We start from the raw sequence: 21,876 nt of genomic DNA, 5'->3' as shown, positions 1-21,876 counted from the left end.
GGGTCACAGCGGTTTGATGACGACGAAGAGCTCAAAGATGCGGTCACAGGCTGGCTCCAGGCACAAGCGGGTGATTTTTATGCAGAAGGAATTTCAAAGCTTGTGAAGAGATACGATAAGTGCCTCAATCGCTATGGAGACTATGTAGAAAAATAGTGCAAAGATGTAGTTGTAAGATGTATATATTAAAATATTTTTATTTAACTTGGTGTATTTTTTTAAATCAACCGGAGGTTACTTTCTGAACGGCCCTCGTAGATGTAGGCCTGTGAGTCATGAGCTTTGATGCTTATCAATCAGCTGACAGTAATTTGCTTCTTGAGTCTAGATCATTTGCAGAAGCAGTTAATAATGTGTGTTGTCAATTTCCTCCTCGATTTAGTGAGATTCCTGATTTCTTTCTTTGTACTAGATGGGAGGTAGTTGAAGAGTTTTGCCCCACAAGATAAAGCCCCATTCTGAATCCTAGACAAGAAGGCATTACGTTACATTAATTTTATTTCATGAATCATTTGGAGAAAAGTCTGTGGGATTGGAAAAAAAGGCAAAGACATACATTTTATTTAACTGCAATAGCGTGAAATGACTTAATGTTATATTCGAGTGTTCTATTAAAGTGACAGCATTGATTTCAAAATACCGAGAGCTTTAATTTTAAGAGTTTCTGTGCAAATACTTGAGAACACTAAACTCTCAAATTCTGTCTTAAATTTGAATACTTTACCATATCTACAAGACATTTAATATGTTCTAGCAAGTTTTATTGTTAAGCTCTTATCAGAATACCAATTTTTTTTAAATTCTCTTCTCAGTTTGTTTTAGAACTAACATCAGATATAATTCACACAACTCACTTTGCCCCAAAAATGACTCTACTAATGAATGGAAATATGTAGAATAAACTGATTCCTCAATTTTTAAATTATGTATACTGAAAATGCAAAAGATTTGAAGTCAATCATTTTGGTCCAGAAAGATGTCCAGTATTAGGACATACATTTTCAGTAACTTGCCAGCAGCCCTAGAAAGGTTAACTGCAAATAAAGTTCAATTTAAGAGGAACTTAAACTATTTATTGTTTGCCAACTCCTCCTACACCATTGAAGAGTTTCATAGTAGAATTGACAACTGACTAATACAACTCACGACCCATCCTCACAGCTTCACTTCTGCCAGTACTTCATCTCCTACCTACCAAACTTCACAGAAGTTCTCCTGTGAAACTTTCAAGACTAGCACTCCAGAGAGAAAGGGTATTACAGAGACATGGCTTAGCCAAAGCCTGATGGATTGTTCCCAGAACATACTTTTCACTTTGCGGTGGAGTATGCACTGTATGAGACTTCCTGGAAAATTAAAATTGTGTGTTGGACCTGCCTTTAGCAGGCAAGAACTCAACCAACTGAGCTACCCACACAGTCATGGCCTGTCCTCATAGTACCTGCCCACAGAGGTCTTAGGTTCAAGTTCTACTCTGACACACAGTTTTAATCTGCCAGGAAGTTTCAACGTAATTTCTGCTTCTATGTTTTCAACTGCAGTTCCCTTTGGACCCACATTTCTTTCATTCTTCAAGAATGTTGTTCATTCTCTTACTGCATCCACTTTCTTCCAACTCTTGATTTTTTTTCCTGTCCTGAAAGCCTGCTTTCTCTTTTGCTTATTTAGACAGTGTTCTGTTTCTTATTGTGTCCTCGTTGGTTCTCATGTGTTTGATATCTCTTCCTATTTCCCCCAGCCAGGTGATTTTGGATCTGTAATTGTTTAGTAAATAAAAAAATTAGTTATTCTCACAGTGTTCATCTTGCATGTGTGTCCATAGAATTTTAATCTCTCTTTTCTCATTGTATCTGTTAACTTTTCAATTTTCAGTTATAGGTATTTATGTGTTAAATCTTAATCTATTCTGATTCACTGCTGCTTTTGTGTCCTAATATTTTTCTTGGGTTCCTTCATTCAGCTTTTTTCAACTTTGCACGCTGTCCCTTCTCTAGTCTGCATAGAGTATTTAGGGTATGACCACCATTTCATAGTGTTCCATGTTTAAGATTTTATTTAGTATATGTGTTCCTTGTTATTTGAAAGGCCCTCTCCATTTTATGTATTCTAGTCTGTGTTGTTTAGTATCCATTCTCCTATATACTTAGAACAGTCTACTTTAGATATTTTGTTGTTATTTATTTGAAGCTTTTGAGTTGCATTACTGATGTTTTTCAAATGAGATTTTTAATCCAACTTTTACTGCTTGATGTTTTAGTTTAGTCATTTGTTCTTGTGCACTTTCAGTTAAATGTGTGATAACTGTCACATCATTTGCAAATGTTAAAACAATCTACAGTGCTCTTGTTTGAATTTCTCCCTAATTGTATACCATTAGTATTTTGGCCTTTGTCCATTCTATAATCACTTCCTCTAATGCACGATAAAAAGGAGTGGTGAAAAGCCATTTCCTTGTCTTTAATCTGAGCTTTTCAAAATTTTCTGACAGTGCTCATATAAATTTTACTTTTGGTGTTGTGTTGGTTAAAGCTGCTTTAATTATTTCTGCTGTTTCATTATCTAGTTCAGACTCTTTCAAAATGCTGAGTAATGTATTTCTAACAATAGAATTGTATGCCATTCTAAAACCTGCAAATGTTACCACATATTTGAAGCTTCTGATTATGGTAATTTCTAAAGATGTGCTTTAAATTTATGACTTGTTCTAGTCATGGTCTACTCTTCTCGATCTCTCCTAACTGTGGATCAAGTATTCTTCCAGCTTTGTTTAAAAGTGCAATAAACAAGATTGTATAGGTCACTGGCAAGAGGAACATCCCTCTATAAATGTTAGGATCTGTTTCATCTTCATTTTTGTTAGGGTATGTCCATCCCGTAGGCAGGGTGTTGGTTCTCACATTCTTGAATTATATTCATTAGGCATGCTATCATATTGTCACTAAGAGTGCGTCCATAATTCTGCAACTTTACTGGCTTCCCCATACACTGTTTATTTTTAACTTGTTTGTTACCATGCCATCTATGTCTAGGTGATGAGTAAATCACTCAAATAGGGGTGAAACTCTTCTTGATCAAGTTGATAGGATTTGCAGTTGAAGTTTTCAAAGAATTTTAGTGGAATAAGCACGAAAAAATAACTATAGGATGTACAACATAAACAAACAAACAATATACACATAAAATATATACTTTATTGATTTATATTTAGGATAACATGTTACATCATACTACATTACTGGCCATTAAAATTGCTACACTGAGAAGAAATGCAAAGTTATGGACTGTGTGGCTGGTGCTGACGGAGGTTCGAGTCCTCCCTCGGGCATGGGTGTGTGCGTTTGTCCTTAGGATAATTTAGGTTAAGTAGTGTGTAAGCTTAGGGACTGATGACCTTAGCAGTTAAGTCTCATAAGATTTCACACACATTTGAACATTTTTGAAGAAATGCAAATGATAAACGGGTATTGATTGGACAAATATATTATACTAGAACTGACATGTGATTACATTTTCACACAATTTGGGTGCATAGATCCTGAGAAATCAGTACCCAGAACAACCACCTCTGGCCGTAATAACGGTCTTAATATGCCTGGACATTGAGTCAAACAGAGCCTGGATGACGTGTACCGGTACAGCTGCCCATGCAGCTTCAACATGATACAACAACCATCAAGAGTAGTGACTGGCGTATTGTGACGAGCCAGTTGCTCAGCCACCATTGGCCAGATGATTTCAATTGGTGAGAGATCTGGAGAATGTGCTGGCCAGGGCAGCAATTGAACATTTTCTGTATCCAGAAAGGCCCGTACAGGACCTGCAACATACGGTCTGCATTATCCTGCTGAAATGTAGGGTTCCGCAGGGATCGAATGAAGGGTAGAGCCACGGGTCGTAACACATCTGAAATGTAATGTCCACTGTTCAAAGTGCCGTCAATGCAAACAAGAGGTGACCGAGATGTGTAACCAATGGCACCCATATGGCGATGATGAATACACGCTTCCAATGTGCATTCACCGCGGTGTCACCAAACACGGATGTGGCCATCATGATGTAAACAGAATCTGGATTCATCCGAAAAAAGGACATTTTGCCATTCGTGCCCCCAGGTTTGTTGTTGAGTACACCATCGCAGGCACTCTTGTCTGTGATGCAGCATCAAGGATAACTGCAGCCATGGTCTCCGAGCTGATAGTCCATGCTGCTGCAAACGTCGTCAAACTGTTTGTGCAGATGGTTGTTGTCTTGCAAACATCCCCACCTGTTGACTCGGGGATCGAGACGTGGCTGCATGATCCGTTACAGCCAAGCGGATAAGATGCCTGTCATCTCGACTGCAAGTGATACGAGGCCATTGGGATCCAGCCCGGCATTCCGTATTACCCTCCTGAACCCACTGATTCCATATTCTGCTAACAGTCATTGGATCTCGACCAACGCGAGCAGCAATGTCGCGATACAATAAACCGCAATCGTGATAGGCTACAATCTGACCTTTATCAAAGGCGGAAATGTGATGGTATGCATTTCTCCTTCTTACACAAGGCACCACAACAACTTTTCACCAGGCAACGCTGGTCAACTGCTGTTTGTGTATGAGAAATCGGTTGGAAACTTTCCTCATGTCAGCACGTTGTAGGTGTCGCCACCGGCACCAACCTTGTGTGAATGCTCTGAAAAGCTAATCATTTGCATATCTCAGCATCTTCTTCCTGTCAGTTAAATTTTGCGTCTGTAGCATGTCATCTTCGTGGTGTAACAATTTTAATGGCCAGTAGTGTATGTTGCATGACAATCATTAAAACATGCTCAACACATCTGAGGTGATTTTGGACAATTGAAACCATAGGTCAAGGTTGTTTTCAAATTTTTCTTTGCTGCTTGGCATTTGGCAGTTTGCCATTCCTTCTGGTAATACACAGTGCACTTCATTCATACAGGCATTTTCCATGGACAATAATTCGTCAATGACATGTCCCCTAAATTTTCTTATTTCTATTTTTGTATGTGTGTCCCCTGGTACATGATGTGAACATTTACTATACTTGTTCCTAAAAGCAAATGTTGTACTAACTTCCAATACCACTTCATATCCTTCCTTTTCATTGTGGAGTATGACCTCATTTGATCACTTCTGTGAATGGCAGTTTTTCAATTATTATATGCCAGTATTGCCAAAGGTTTCTGTTTCAGAGTATGACTGTGGTGCATAGAATCTGAGCTTGATGTCATAATAGGTATGTGTTTTGTTGGTAACATCCCAACATTGCAAGTGTGCCTCCATTTTAGCACCACAGTACCATTGTCATCTTCATGTGCTAGCATTTCATCTCTCTTCCATGGTTACAACATTAAAAACTTGTGGCATAAACTTTTTGTTGTACCGTACTGTTTCAACAACATGCATTTTAAATTTAAGGTATTTGATTGTGAGTTCATATCTCATACAAAAGTGCAAGTTCGATATAGACATTTTTAGCCATACTAAATTTCTTTCTTAGATTGGTATATCATCCAGAATATACTCCTGCAGGCCATGTATACCCTTCAGTGGAGCACAGTTTGAAAAATTTTATACCATACTTATGTGATTTCATTGGTATGTATTGTCTGAACCTTAGTTGTGTAGTCTCGTTGACTACAGCATCTTTGCCTGGTGAAAATATTTTTTTATAGTTATCAGTCAATATATTTAGAAATGGTAAAAATTTTCGAAGACTGCTACTCTCATCCATCATTTTATTATTTGCAAAATGCAGAAGTGCTGTTTGAGAGTAGACTGGTACGGAACGAGTATGAAAGTGATTCAATTAACCCCCTGCCAGACTCTTAAATGTGAATTGCAGAGTAGTTATGTAGATGTGGATATAGATGTAAACATAAATTACTAAATTACTTTAAATTGTCTTAAGTAAATTTAATATGCATCAAAGCAAGAAACATGAACACAAAATTCTAGTAAACACAATAAAAATATGATATAAGGAGTACTCACATTGTCAAAGTTATCACACAAATCAGTTTCTGTGACTGTCTTTGTCATAGACAGGAGTACAGCATATCACAATTGGAATGTGTATCACCTACGCCTATGAAGATCTAGAATCAGAAACTGCAGTAAATGGTTTTCCTGATCTAGCAGTTACATTTCAACATGTCAGTCAGTTAGCAAAGTTGTTTTTGTTGCCAAATTATTAGATGAAGCTCTGTATTGTTTGTATCTTCGTGATTAAATGCGGGACTTTGGTTTTAAATGTCTGGGCTTTGAGACTAATTTTATTTATTTATTTTCATTTATCACTTCTTTTGCCTCTGGCAATGCTTCTTACTGTACAGAATGCTGAACTGCAACATGGATCTGAGTTCTCATTAAGTTTTTGGTCCCCATATACCTGGTTGGGTAACTCTGTTCGAAGGTCTGACGAAGACAAGGGTATACTGCCTCCTGTATACTACCATGCTCAGTAAATTAATGTGGTGGTCAGCTCACCTTTGGATTGATGACTGCTCTATTTAAACTGATTATGCAAATTTCATCCCCACAGGAATCTAAGCCATGGTCAATGATCTGTAATATGTCAAACAATGGAAAATCCAGGATGGAATGTAACAATATTATGAAAAGGAAAGTTGCTACTCACCATATAGCGGAGATGCTGAGTTGCAGACAAGCACAACAAAAAGACTCACAAATAAAGCTTTTGGCCATTAAGACCTTTGACCTGTAATATGTGTGCTTTTATCATGCTTAATATGCTTCTGAAACTATGATGTAACACCACTGTTGTCTACCATTTGTATTTGCTTTCAGATCAGCCATGGCACTTAATGGACAATGCCACATGGCTGAGAATTATCATCTGCTGAATGATGTATTATTTATAATATTTGTTATAAGGATATCTATGACAACACTATCTTTTGAAACCACACCACTTGAATACACCATATGCTGTTTTCCTAGCATTCTGGGCCTATGTTGTGGACGCCTCCTATGTTACAGAGCCTTAAGTTCTGCAAATTATATTGTTTCTTGCCATTTACTTTACACATATCTGACTATTTTGAAGTTTTTCGATTATAGAGAAGTTTCTTGAAGTCTGAGAAGTTCCTTCTGCTTATTTTTCTGCATGTTTACAGCATAAGACCTTCAATAATAAATAGTGTGAGTCACTGATGTGCAGGAACATCTGAGGTTGAAGAGTGACAATCTTGTTGCTAGCTGTCTTTTGTGGTGTTACCAAGCATGCCTCATGTTAATTCATATCATCAGTGAACATTGTCAGGTGATCTGTGTTATACAACATATTTAATTTGTGAGCTGGATTCATTTTCTGAACTAGGATCAAACTTTATCTGCAGTCAGCAACAATTACATGACCGGCCCTAAAAGTAATATATAAGTTTTGCTATTTGCGTAGCAAAATAACTAAAGATCGCATAAGTAGAGAGGATACAAACTGCAGATGGCAGTGCAAGAAACATATTTCTTAAAAAGAGAGATTTGTTAATTAAGAACACAAACTCAATCTTGGGAAGCCTTTTCCAAAGGCATTTATGTGTTTAGCCTTATACTGAAGTGACACTGTATTACAGTTCATACAAGAAGAGGTTAGGGGAATACAATGTGGTGCTACTGAATGATGTTTGAAGATTAGGTGAGTGGATAGAATAACCAGTAAAAAAATACTGAATCAAGTTGGGTAGAAAGAAATGTATGGCAAAACCTGACCAATGGAAGAGATCAGCTGACAGTACAGATCCTGGGTCATAGAGAAATCTTCATTTTGGCAGTGGTGGCATGTGTGTGGGGAGGTGGAGGGGATGGAGAAATCGTAGAGATGAAGAGGCTTGCATAGGATCAACTAGTGAGGAGAGTTGCATCAAACTGGTCATTGAACTGACACTGTATATTGATGTTATTCCTAATAAATAATATTTTTGATACTGTTTCAGAATGATCATTATTCCATTACTATCAGTTTATTGCTACTATTACTATTGACCCAATCCTGAATCATAACTTTGTTATTTATTATATTCTGTAACAAGTTGTATAGATCTTGTAAACATGACATATTACATAAAGATAGACAATAGATCTAAAGATGGCAGTAAAAAAAAAAAATGTTGTTACAGCACTGCTTGATGTGATGCTTGTCTTGGTGGAAGATAATAATAGTTAAAATTTTACATGAAGCAGTTGCTAAGAAAATGTTGATACTTTCAGTGTGCCTCTCATGATATTGGTCCATAATTAAATTGAATCGTGGTGTTGCAGATTATGTAAACTTTATAACATACAAACCAAAATCCCTTCATGCACAAAGAAATGGTAAAGAGTACCATACCTTTTTGACCTATCTTTTTGATTACAGTGTTAGTATTGTTAAAAAATGTAAATGCTAACTCTATATAACATGAAGAAAATCTGTCAGCCACAGAATGAAACTTAGAGAAGCCATTTCTTTGTTTTACATGTAGAGTCTACTTTTTCTTTGCTGATGCTGTTTTCCATACTCAGTTTCAATTGCTTTGTCCTAAGTTCCAAAATATTTGAGTGGAATGTTGGGAAGACCAATAACTCTTTTAACTTGCATCACTGAGTATAAGAATGACAAGATATTTGTAATGTACTTAGACAACATTCTTTTTATGTATAGGATGTGAAGATTAACATCGCTGCAGTTCTTAATGACACTACAGGTACGCTGATGTCATGTGCATGGAAGGATCACAACACAAAAATAGGACTCATCATTGGTAAGAAATGAATTACATCACATTTTTGATACATCCTATTTGCTTTCCCACAATCCATAAGTCTATAGTTCTGTGGCATTTGTCAGTAGCAAAAACTATATAAGGTAAAAATTAAGTATTAAATTATTAAGTGTCACTGGAGCAATTGGCCATCTAATGTGACTATGAAAGAATGCAAGTCCGTCAATCTTTAAGAAGGATCTATGAGCAGATGTGTAAAGCAGTTGTCCCATATGATTAGAGTCAGTTTGTTGTTGAATTATGGCTCATGTCTCACATATATATGTGATGACTTCTTAGGAATGGGAAAAAGAATAGATTTTGCAGGTACCAGTTGTGCAAATACGAATAAAATAAAGTTTCAGACTATTTACACTCTGTTTTCTTTTAGCCAAGTTCTAATTGTAATTGCATGCTGTTTTGCAACTTTTTTATGTTAGTCCTTTCTTTTCCATTATGACTTGTTATACAATTTACTGGGGAAGACAATCACCTATTGTCCCCACTTTCAGTGACTTCTTACGTTGGTTGTACATCACAACATTACTTCAAGGATTTTTATCAGTTTTTTTGTGTACCTTTCATTGTCATTTCAAATCAACTTGTTCTAAAATGCAAACAAACATAGATAATTATTGTACTTCATTTTTAGTCAGATGAAACAAAATTATAATACAGTTTCAGCCAAAAAACTTTCAAAATGACAGTATTCGTTTAGGCTTCCAGCTATGTAAAATCGTTTAAAATCCATGAGCTTTTGACCAAGTACACCTTTGCCATTCTCAAGTGGTGACTGTTGATTGGTTTCTGCTGCTGTCCTTATGTAGTGGTGTTACTACCTATGACATCACTGTTTCCCAGTCTAATGCCATATAAGGTTATGTTTTGTTTGCAAGACCGCTGTGCCCACTTCAAACTTACAAAGGCTGGGTGCCAAGCTGTGCTTAACTGCAAATCATCGTCTTTATTCATGGTTTTTGCAGAAATTTTTATCTTGACCATTAGTTTTATGATGCTGCCTCAAAAACCATTTGTCTATATAATAAATGTTTTGCCAAAAGCAGTTCAATATTTGTTTTCCAGAGCATCTTCTGCTATCACTAATTTCTCAGAACACCATGAGTGGAAACATCTTTCATGTTCTGTAGAGTGCTGTTCAACAATATGTGCAGTCTGTCCAATGTAAAACTACAACCACATGGTATTTTGTATATACCTCATGTTGTGAGGTCTGCATCATCTTTCACTGTCCTAATGGGTAGTTGAATTTTTGATTGAGGCTGAAGATTGAATGGATTTTATGCCTGCTGGCTAATCTTTCTATATGGCACTGGAATGCTCATCAGTGACACCACAGATGGTAGGGCTGTTGTACAAGGATGACAGCAGCAACAATATGATAGTCATCACTTGACATTGGCCGTGGAGTACGTGGCCGAAAGCTTGTGGATTTGAAACCATTTGACGTGGCTGGAAGGTTGTCTGAAATTTGTCAGTATATATTTCTCAAAACCAAGCATTTGCAGCTTACAGGATATTCACACTTCATATTTTATCATCCATAATACAGTTACTTATTTCCTTACAATCTTAATGAACCTCTTCCTTTCTTACAATATAAAAGAACCTCTTCATTTCTCAATACATAGTAATATTCTTGGCCAGTTTTAAAATTATTTCTTTCTCTTCAATTATCTCTCTAACATACACTATTAAGCCAAAGCATAATCACCACTTGCTTAATACTATGTTGGTCCTCCTTTAGAACGTAATACAGCAACAACTGTGCATGACATGGATTCTAGATGTCCTTGGTAATTTTCTGCAGGTAAATGGCACCAGATGACTATGCACAAGTCATGCAATTCCAGTAAATTATAGGACATTGGTTTGTGGGTGCAGAAGTAGCTCTCAATATGAGTTCTATAGGGTTCAGACCATGCAAATTTGTTTGCTCATATGAGTGCACTGTCAAGCCTCTCAAATCATTGTGGCATCATTCTAGCTGTGTGGCATGGAATACTTGCTGGAAGATGTCATCATTGTCAGGGCAGAAATCAACCATGAAGGGATGCAAGTGGTCTGCAATGATGTACATGTAGTCCGCAACAGTCATGGTGCCTTCGATTCCTGTCATGTGCCCCATGGTAGCCCAGGTGAATGTCCCTGACAGCATAAGGCTACCTCCACCAGCCTGTGGCCATGATGCAGCCATTGCCTGTCTGACATATTTGGACGCAACCATCAACCTGGTGGTGCAAGAAACATAATACACCCAACCATGTGACATGCTTGCATTCATTCTCAGTTCAATCTTGATTGTCCTGTACCCACTGTGTGTCATATTTAATGATGCCACTGGGGCAACATATCCAACAATGCTCACTGAGTGGTATGTTCTGAAACATTTGCGCCTCCACCAGCATTGCACTTTGTCATCGTAAGGGAAAGCCTGCTACCTGCACAGTCTGTATGTCAACCACCTCGTCACCTGCTGATGGTTTCACTGTCCAGCAACACAGTTCCTTGGATGCTTATCACAATAGCATGTAAACAGTTAATCACAGTTGAAGAATGGAAAATCCAGGATGGAATATAACCATATTATGAAAATGATAGTTGCTACTCACCATATAGTGGAGATGCTGACATGTGCAGACACAACTACACACATGACTGCAGTCTCTGGCAGTGTGACTTCAGCTGCAAGAGACTGCAGTCATACGCATGAGTTGCATATGTGTGTGTGTGTGTGTGTGTGTGTGTGTGTGTGTGTGTGTGTGTGTGTGTGTGTGTGCGCCTGTTGTCTATTTTTAACATGACCTTGCTGGCCTAAAGCTTATTTTGTGAGTCTTTTTTTGTGCCTATCTGTAACTCAGCATCTCTGCTATATGGTCAGCAGCAACTACCCTCTGCTATATGGTGAGTAGCAACTACTCTTTTCATAGTACTGTTAATCACATTTGCCATTTCCTAAATGCTTATTCCCAGGCAATTTGCTATAACAATCTGCTCTGTGTTAAAGTTGCTTCTGTCATAGCTTTCCCAATCTGTGGCAGGTATCACTGCTAGAATCATTACTCATTCATCTCTGCTGCTTTTATATCCTTTTCTTGCCACATCACATGCCTAAAACACCACCAGGTGTCATTCACTGTCAGAGTGGATAATGATTATAATGTTTTGGCTCATCAGTGTATGTTATAACACTGGAAGCTCATGCCCTAACTGCAAGGAGTCCATTTGACTGCAGTGTGCAAAAGAGAGGGCAAATAAATTTTGCACAACTTATTGAAAGTTTTTGAAGATGATCAGCAATACTTCCCCTAATGACACAGTCACTAGCACTTCTTGCACAGTCATGCAGCTATTAAATGTGCAAAGTTACAGTGTGGTGCAGGCTTGATGCTCTTCCATAGGCCTTGCACTGTGCTATAATATAACTAACAGTCATATTCCCTTAGCTATGTGGCGGGGCCAGGAGCCTGTAAGTTGCATTTGCTAAGTGCTCATGTGATGAAAGCTAGTGAGGCTGTACGATATGGATAGCAATTTATAGATAATGGGTGCCACTCACTGAGTTTCACCACATGGATGCAGTGCTGCAGTGTGCGTTATAGATAGAATTCATACCCAGGATTTGAAAAAGACAAGCAAATATTGTAAACAATTTCCAACAAGATATTTTTTCACTCATTTATAGCTGACTGATATGGCATGCAAAGAAACATGCAACAGAAAATAGTATTTACACTAGCTTTTGAGCTCTTGCTCTTTCTCTGGCCAAAGTATACATCTTCATAGATACAACCATGCGGACACCCAAATGCACTCTCCTGGGCTATGCAGACACCCAAATGCACACACCCATCACTGTGGGCATAATGTGAACTCTAAAAATAGCAAGTAAGTGCAGATTTATGACTTGTGAGGTTTAACTCCTTAACATAATGATTTTTGTGACTTATGTTCAAAAAATAATTTTTTTTATTAATGAAAAACATCCTATAATGAATAGCATTAGATACAAACATATAAAGATAGCTTTTAATGCTCAAAGTAGTGAGTTATGAAACTTTGGAGATCAACAATGATAAAATCCCAAGTATACTTGTGCACTGGACTTTAACTAAAATATCCTGAAACTTGAAGTCATTTTTTTTTGCTTCTATGTAGCTATGAAGTCTAATCATATATTAAACAATGGTTTCTGTGAGCCTAAATCTTGGGGAGCTGGCTGGGGCACAGCAGATGTATTTGTCTCATATCACTGACAAGCACTTGTCACTCATCGGAAAACTGTTGTCACTTTCTGTCTCTAATGAAGTAACATCACATTTTTTGTTATTTTCTGAGCCACTAAATGCAATGTCGAATGGAGGTGCACAATAGCCATCCTTTTTCTAAGGCATTGTGTAAACAACTATACAAGAGAGAGGTTGAAACCGCATGTTTTGTTGTTGAGTATCCAAAGATGCACACAGTAATGATGGTATCTAACAGCAACCAATTCAACCAAATCATGACAGCCAGGCTAAAACTGTAGAACCAGATGCTCTCTAGTGGCTGAATACCTAACTTTCAGTGCAGAAACGGATATAAGCAGGGTTTTATTTTTTTGAAGGTCTGTTCTTAATTTGCTCTAGTATACTCAGGATTTTAAGTTTCTGTCAAAACATCAAAACTGAGATAACTTGAGGTTTTATGATAAGGGATTAAATGCAAACAAATGTGTAGTGATTGCAAATTTCATTTAGCCCCTGAGTGGAGGATGCTGGGAGTGGAAGCTTGTGATCAGCTCATAGCACCTTGGCTGCTGAGACAAGTCCAGCCTACTTTTTCCAGAGCAGCCAGCTTAATGTAATGGATTAATGTGTCAAAAGAGTGACACAAAAGTTGATGGAGAATCACTAGATTTAGCAGATATAGCCTCTTCACTCAGTTTTGTAAATAAAATGAACAATCACTATGTGCAACAACACACGTGGATCAACACAATTGGCATTTATTGTTACAGCACACAATACCTTCATGTAACTAAGATCAGCAATGGGCATAAATGTTCTAGGTTGGCAAAAAATCAACCAACACAAATATGGTGATCATGTTGTGGTAGCAAAAAGTTATCTGATTGAAGAGAATGGTAAACTATCTCATAGAAACCAGCAAGGCATGTGCAATACTTCTTATGAATATGTGGAAATATTGATACAACCAGAACAGCACAAATCTGAAGACACAAATATAAAGGATAGAGCAAAGATGCTCCCCTGTGAGTCAAACAAACTTGTGACTGTCTGTGCTGCCTTTTTCCTTAATGTGTTCAATATTTGCTATTAGTCTTTTTCTGGTATATCTCCCACACATTTTAGCAATATTCTGAAAAATGATGCACATGCGTTTTGTGAGCAGTATCCTTTGTGAACTGGCAGCATTTGCCATATATCCTGCCAATGTCCCAATGAACCAAAGTCTACCACCTGCTTTATCTATGACTGAGCCTATTTAATCGTTCCATTTTATATACCTGCAACTGGGTATATCCAGGTATTTCATAAGTCAGTTTATTCCAGTTGTGACCCACTGATGTTTCAGTCATAGGCTACAATTTTTCTGAATTTTCCGAACTGCACAGTTTTACACTTCTGTACATTTAAAGCAAGTTTTCAGACTTTGCACTAATTTGAAATCTCATCAGAATCTGACTGTTTATTGGGGCAACATTTTTCAGACAGTACTTCATTATAGGTAAAGGAATCACCTGCTAGAACTGTCTACATTAGAGCATTCATGCAGAGCCACAATTTATGGATTTGTGTATATTTCTTCATGTTAACATTCAGTACACAAGTGCATTTACTAGTATTGCCTGTAAATGTTTGAACCAATAAACATGCCTTTCGAAAGGAGAAATTTTACTGTTACTGCATCAGGTAAATATTAGAGAGATTGGAAAGTAATTTTGTTTACTTACGTTAAATTCATACCTATAAATTGTTAAATAATTTTTTTAATCAGTGATGTAATCAGCCTCATTATCAACAATCTTTTGCGATCTAGTGTGGGAATTTTTGATGCTGGATTGTTAAAAATAAATTAGTTTTTGAGCAAAATATCTGGAGAAGACATTTTGGACATCATTCTCCTTGTTGAATTTATCACTTAGAAATTGTTGCAGTGATCATGTTGTTGTTGTTGTGGTCTTCAGTCTTGTGACTGGTTTGATGCAGCTCTCCATGCTACTCTGTCCTGTGCAAGCTTCTTCATCTCCCAGTACGTACTGCAGCCTACGTCCTTCTGGATCCGCTTAGTGTATTCATCTCTTGGTCTCCCTCTGCGATTTTTACCCTCCACGCTGCCCTCCAATACTAAATTGGTGATCCCTCAATGCCTCAGAACATGTCCTACTAACCGATCCCTTCTTCTAGTCAATTTGTGCCACAAACACCTCTTCTCCTCAATCCTATTCAGCACTTCCTCGTTAGTTATGTGATCTACCCATCTAATCATCAGCATTCGTCTGTAGCACCACATTTCGAAAGCTTCTATTCTCTTCTTGTCCAAACTATTTATCGTCCATGTTTCACTTCCATACATGGCTACACTCCATACAAATACTTTCAGAAACGACTTCCTGACACTTAAATCTATACTTGATGCTAACAAATTTCTCTTCTTCAGAAACGCTTCCCTTGCCATTGCCAGTCTACATTTTATATCCTCTCTACTTCAACCATCATCAGTTATTTTGCTCCCCAAATAGCAAAACTCCTTTACTACTTTAAGTGTCTCATTTCCTAATCTAATTCCCTCAGCATCACCCGACTTAATTCGGCTACATTCCATTAGCCTCGTTTAGCTTTTCGTGATGTTCATCTGATATCCTCCTTTCAAGGCACTGTCCATTCCATTTAACTGCTCTTCCAAGTCCTTAGCTGTCTCTGACAGAATTACAATGTCATTGGCAAACCTTAAAGTTTTTATTTCTTCTCCATGGATTTTAATACCTACTCCAAATTTTTCTTTTGTTTTCTTTACTGCTTGCTCAATATACAGATTGAACAACATCGGGGAGAGGCTACAACCCTGTCTCACTCACTTCCCAACCACTGCTTCCCTTTCATGCCCCTTGACTCTTATAACTGCCATCTGGTTTCTGTACAAATTGTAAATAGCCTTTTGCTCCCTGTATTTTACCCCTGCCACCTTCAGAATTTGAAAGTGACTATTCCAGTCAACATTGTCAAAAGCTTTCTCTAAGTCTACAAATGCTAGTAATATAGGTTTGCCTTTTCTTAATCTAGCTTCTAAAATAAGTCGTAGGGTCAGTATTGCCTCACATGTTCCCATATTTCTACAAAATCCAAACTGATCTTCCCCAAGGTCGGCTTCTACCAGTTTTTCCATTCGTCTGTAAAGAATTCACGTTAGTATTTTGCAGCTGTGACTTATTAAACTGATAGTTCGGTAATTTTCACATCTGTCAACGCCTGCTTTCTTTGGGATTGAGCATAATAAATGGAAATCTGGTGGTGCAGTATTGGGCAAGTACAGTGAGGCAATTATTTTCACTCCAATTCATTATTTTTTTTCCAGAGTTCCACTTACTCATTGCATTCTTGCATTATCATGTTAAAGAATAATACTTTTTCTTCATTGATAACTGCTGGGCACTTATCAATTAAAGATTGATTTACTCAATCCAGTTGTTCACAGTAAAGGTCTGCATTCACAGTTTGTCCAAGTATCAGAACTTTAAAATGAATGACCCCACAAATGCTCCATCAAATGCACAAAAGTGCCTTCTGGAGTGTAAACCTGGCTTTTCTGTACTTGGGATTTATTGCGAGAGACCTACTGCATTATGCAGCTTGGATTATCACAGGGAGACTCATTTGTCATCTCCAGTGATCAAGGAATAAAAATAAAACCTTGTCTATTGTGCCTCTGAAGCAATAAGTTGCATGTGATGGATTGGTTAGCTTTGTTCGTCTTTACCAATCTGCTACAGATGTTCTTGGATGGTCGACCAAGTTTGATTAAAAGTGTTTGACAGTTCCTCAATTGTCTAATGTGAATTTGCTGCAACTTCCACCCTTAATATGTCATTCTCTAATGTTGTTAGTCTTCCTTGTTTATGTCAGTTGGAAAAATCAAAATGATTGATTTGAGCTTATAAAACCAACTTTGGCACTTAAAAACATTTAATGCACTTGGATAAACATTGCAATGGATGAGATTTGAAAAATTGACAGCTTAAAGTTGGAAGACAGGATAATATGCAAGACAGGGATTACTGACAAAACATCATGCACGAGTTAATAAGAGCAGAAAGCTGAATGCATTGTATGTGGTAGAGGTGGGGGGATTAGGCAGGTCAGAAAATAAAAGATTTAGAAAACTAAAAGGGAGTGGAGGAAGGAATAGTTACTGAGAAGAAATGCTGAGACCAAAGAAACTGACATAAATTAAGGCCAGGTGAGTGGCGAGCAGCAATGACATGTAACACCAGTTCCAACCTGCAGGATTCTGAGGAATTGGCATCTGGGGGAAGAATCCAGATGGCATGCATGGTGAAACAAGCACTGAAGTCACTGTCATGTCGTAAAGCATGCTCTACAACAGGATATTGTGTGTTGCCAATATACACCCTCTGCCTGTGTCCATGCATCCTAGCTGATAACTTGGTGGTAGTCATGCCAATGTAAAAGGCCATACAAGTGTTTACATAACAGCTGAGACACACTGTTACATTTCACAGGTGCTCTTCTTTTGATAGTATATGATTTGCCAGTTACAAGGGTGTATAGACGATGGTAGGAGGGTTCATAGGGCAAGTCTTAGAGTGGGGATGGTCACAGAGGTAGAAGCCATGACGTAGAGGAATGAGTGCAGAAGCAGCATACGTTGTTGTTGTTGTTGTGGTCTTCAGTCGTGAGACTGGTTTGATGCAGCTCTCCATGCTACTCTATCCTGTGCAAGCTTTTTCATCTCCCAGTACCTACTGCAACCTACATCCTTCTGAATCTGCTTAGTGTATTCATCTCTTGGTCTCCCTCTACGATTTTTACCCTCCACGCTGCCCTCCAATACTAAATTGGTGATCCCTTGATGCCTCAGAACATGTCCTACCAACAGATCCCTTCTTCTGGTCAAGTTGTGCCACAAACTTCTCTTCTCCCCAATCCTATTCAATACTTCCTCATTAGTTATGTGATCTACCCATCTAATCTTCAGCATTCTTCTGTAGCACCACATTTCGAAAGCTTCTATTCTCTTCTTGTCCAAACTATTTATCGTCCATGTTTCACTTCCATACATGGCTACACTCCATACGAATACTTTCAGAAATGACTTCCTGACACTTAAATCAATACTGGATGTTAACAAATTTCTCTTCTTCAGAAACGCTTTCCTTGCCATTGCCAGCCTACATTACAGTAAAGCTGCATGCCCTCGGGAAAAATTACGGCTGTAGTTTCCCCTTGCTTTCAGCCGTTCGCAGTACCAGCACAGCAAGGCTGTTTTGGTTATTGTTACAAGGCCAGATCAATACGTTATGACAAGGATATTGTGGAGACTGGGAGAGCAATAAAAAGTTATTCTAGGTATGATGGGCAAAATATTAGACAGAATGGACCTCATTTCAGGGCATGATTTTAGGAAGTCATAGCCTTGTTGAAGCAGCTGATTAATATGTTCAATACCAGGATAATATTGAATAACAAAATGTGTACTCCTAGTAGTTTTTTAGAGGAATCAGCAGTACTAGAACTGGGTGTGATGGCATGGGAAATCTGCTTTTGAACTAGGCTGGGGGCATAATTATGTCTACCGAAGGCTGAGGTGAGAATGGTAGTGCACTTCTGTGAAGAATCTGGATCTGGACAAATAAATTTGCCTCAAATGCCAAGGCTATATGGGAGGGAATGTTTGGCATGGAAAGGATGGCAGCTGTCAAAATGTAAGTACTGTTGTTTGTTGGTAGGTTTAATGTGGACAGAAGTGATGTGTAGCTGGTTTTCGATGAGGACGAGATCAACATCAAAGAAAGTGGGATAGGAAATGTAATTTGGAGAAGGTATTCAGAGATTCCAGGAATTTTAGCAGGTCAGCCTCACCGTAAGTCCATACGGTAAAGATGTCATCAATGTATGTAAACCAAACCAGGGTCTGAAGACTTTTGGATCTCAGGAAACCCCTCCCCCCCCCCCCCCCCCCCCCAAGCAACACATGGAAAGGTTGGTGTAGGAAGAAGCCATCCTGGTTCCCATGGCCGTACCCATGATCTGTTTGTATATCTGCCCCTCAAAGGTTAAGTAGTCATTGGTAAGTACAAAGTTGATTAAGGTGAGCAGGAATAACATCATAAATTTGGAATTAGTTGGGTGCAAATTGAGGAAATGCTAAGCAGCTGACAGACCATTTACATGAGGCATTTGTATAGAGGGAGGTGGCATCAGTGGTGGCAAGCAATGTGTGTGTTGAGAGTGGGACGTGCACAGATTTTAGATGATCTGGGAAATTCTTGGTATCTTTAGTAAAGGAGGGAAGTCTTTGTGCTATAGGTTGCAGGTGTTGGTCAATTAAGGCGGATGTATGTTTGGTGGGAAGATATGTGGAGAGTGGGGAAGAAAATTGCTATCAAATTTGCAAATAAATCATCAAAAGATAATTGCGAGAAGGCTCTGTAGTGTAATGAATTGTGAGTGAAGTCTAGAAAAAATTTAGGGGCAAAATGTTGGTTATTACAGGTGGTATAGGTAAATAAATGAGCAAACTGTCACATAAAGTCAGAAAAAGACAACAGACTGAACAAGATACATGACAACAAAGAATAACAGAGTATTACATAAAAAGGAATGGTGGCAACACAGGTAATATAGCAATGAAAAAAATTAATTTTTTAAAATATAATATAATCGGATAGGAAAAAAAAATCTACTTACCAAGTGGTGGCAGGAGAATACACATGTAAAAGTACTGGATTCTGCAAGCTTTTGGAGCCAATGGCTCCTGCTGCAGAAGGGTTGAAGTGGAGGGGCAACGGGTTAAGGAAAAGCATTGGTTAGGAAATGGAGAGAGTTCAGAAAAGTTGCCCGGGATAGAGGAGACTTATCGGATGGGATGAGAAACAAAGACTGATTATATGAGATTTGAAAACCTGAGAACTTAAGGTGGAAGAGAAGCTACGGTAATACACTAGACAGATAACTGACAAAACATCATGCATGAGTTAATAAGAGCAGAAAGCTACATGCATTGGTTGGGCGGTAGGGGGGGGGGGGGGGGGGATGCAGACAGATCAGAAAAAAGATATAGAAAACTAAAAGGGAGTGAAGAAAGGAGTAGTTACTGAGAAGAAATGCTGAGGCCAAAAAATTGACATAAATGAAGGGCAGGAGGGTGGCGAGAAGCAAGGACATGTAACACTAGTTCCCACTTGCAGAATTTTGAGAAACTGACATCTGGGGGAAGAATCCAGATGGCATGTGTGGCGAAAAGGGCATTGAAATCACTGTCGCATTGTGAAGCTTGCTCTGCAACAGGATATTGTGGGCTGCCACAATGCACCCTTTGCCTATACCCATTCATTTTAACTGGTACCTTGGTGGTAGTCATGCCAAAGTAAAAGGCAAAACAAGTGTTTACGTAACAGCTGATACGTGACATGTCATTTCACAGGTAGCTCTCCCTTTGATGGTATCTGATATGCCCTTTGCCAATTACAGGACTGATATAGGTGGAGGTAGGAGGGTTCATAGGCCAAGTCTTACAGTGTGAACAGTCACAGGGGTAGAAGTCATGGGGTAGGGAAATAAGTGCAGAAGGAGCATAAGACGTGACAAGAATATCACAGAGATTGGGAGGGCAATGAACAGCTATTATGGTGTGATAGCCAAAATGTTGGACAGAATGGACCTCATTTCAGGGTATGATTTTAGGAAGTCATAGCCTTGTTGAAGCAGCTGATTAATGTGCTCAAGAACGGGATAATACTGAATGACAAGAAGTGTACTAAGTTCTTCTTTGGAGGAATCAGCAGTGCTAGGATTGGATGTGATGGCCCAGGGAATCCACTTTGGAAGTATGCTGGTGGGGTATTTATGCCCTGTGAAGTCTGAGGTGAGAAAGGTGGTGTACTGCTATAAATAGTCTTGATCTTACCAAATAAATTTGCCTTGAATGCCAAGGCATGTGGGAGGGAATGTCTGACATGGAAAGGATGGCAACTGTCAAAATGTAAATGCTGTTGACTGTTAGGAGGTTTAATGTGAACAGAAGTGTGTAGCTGACCCTCAGAGTGGATGAGGTCAACATCAAGGGAAGAAGCATGGGATGTGGAATAGGTTCACATTACATTTAATTGGGAGAATGTATGGAGAGATTCCAAGAATTTTAACAGGTCTGCCTCACCATGAAACCATTTGGGGGAAATGCTGTCAATGTATTTAAACCAAACCAGGGGCAGTAAACAAGGCATACTAACATTAAAATATCTTAGGAATGACTCTGAAGTAACAATGAAGTGATAAATGACAAATGAATATTGACATGCACAGAAATGACCTTTCTGGACCTTCTAATGTGTTGTCACCAATGAGCAGTATATTTTAAATGTATTACATTGCAATGTGGTGTCAGTGCAAAGGGATGTTGAAATGGTTGAAACAATAGCAGAAAGCCTAATAATATTTGATGATAGTAGTATCCATGAGAAAATAACACTTTTATTAGACCGGACAAAAAGACTGTTATCTGAAATACTTCTCCTCATGCCATAAACTTGAAACCTCAAACACTTAAGTGTGTATTATAACAGACAGGGAATTTCACAAAAAAAGAGAATTATAAGAACCTACAAACAACAGTGCCAATAAATAAATCAGATTGACAAAAAGTATGAATTAGATGGGAGAGATTATTGTACACTTGAGAGCCACAGTAGAGGAATTTCTGCTATTATACAAAATAAAGATGCCACAATGAAAGGGATTTGAATCACAAAAAATCTCAGTCCAGGATACAAATGAATAGTAGAGGGAACTGCAAATGATGATACACCAAAATAAAAGCAAACTTACAATAAGACCACTAAAAGATACAGCC

General features: G+C 38.3%; 1 protein-coding gene across 1 annotated transcript in view; it reads left to right on the top strand.

Annotated features, from left to right (window-relative positions):
- LOC124613051 (hexokinase type 2-like) overlaps positions 1 to 21,876 on the top strand; it is a 139,448-nt gene that overhangs the window by 13,963 nt on the left and 103,609 nt on the right. The window contains exon 5 of the mRNA XM_047141627.1: positions 8,667 to 8,766. Coding sequence (XP_046997583.1) covers positions 8,667 to 8,766 — 100 coding nt within the window. The remainder of the gene's footprint in view (positions 1 to 8,666; positions 8,767 to 21,876) is intronic.

The sequence above is a fragment of the Schistocerca americana genome, chromosome 4 (genome assembly GCF_021461395.2).
Source record: "Schistocerca americana isolate TAMUIC-IGC-003095 chromosome 4, iqSchAmer2.1, whole genome shotgun sequence".
Classification (NCBI taxonomy): Eukaryota; Metazoa; Arthropoda; class Insecta; order Orthoptera; family Acrididae; genus Schistocerca; species Schistocerca americana.
Note: the sequence above shows the minus strand (reverse complement) of the source record. Positions and strands in the feature narration are given on the sequence as shown.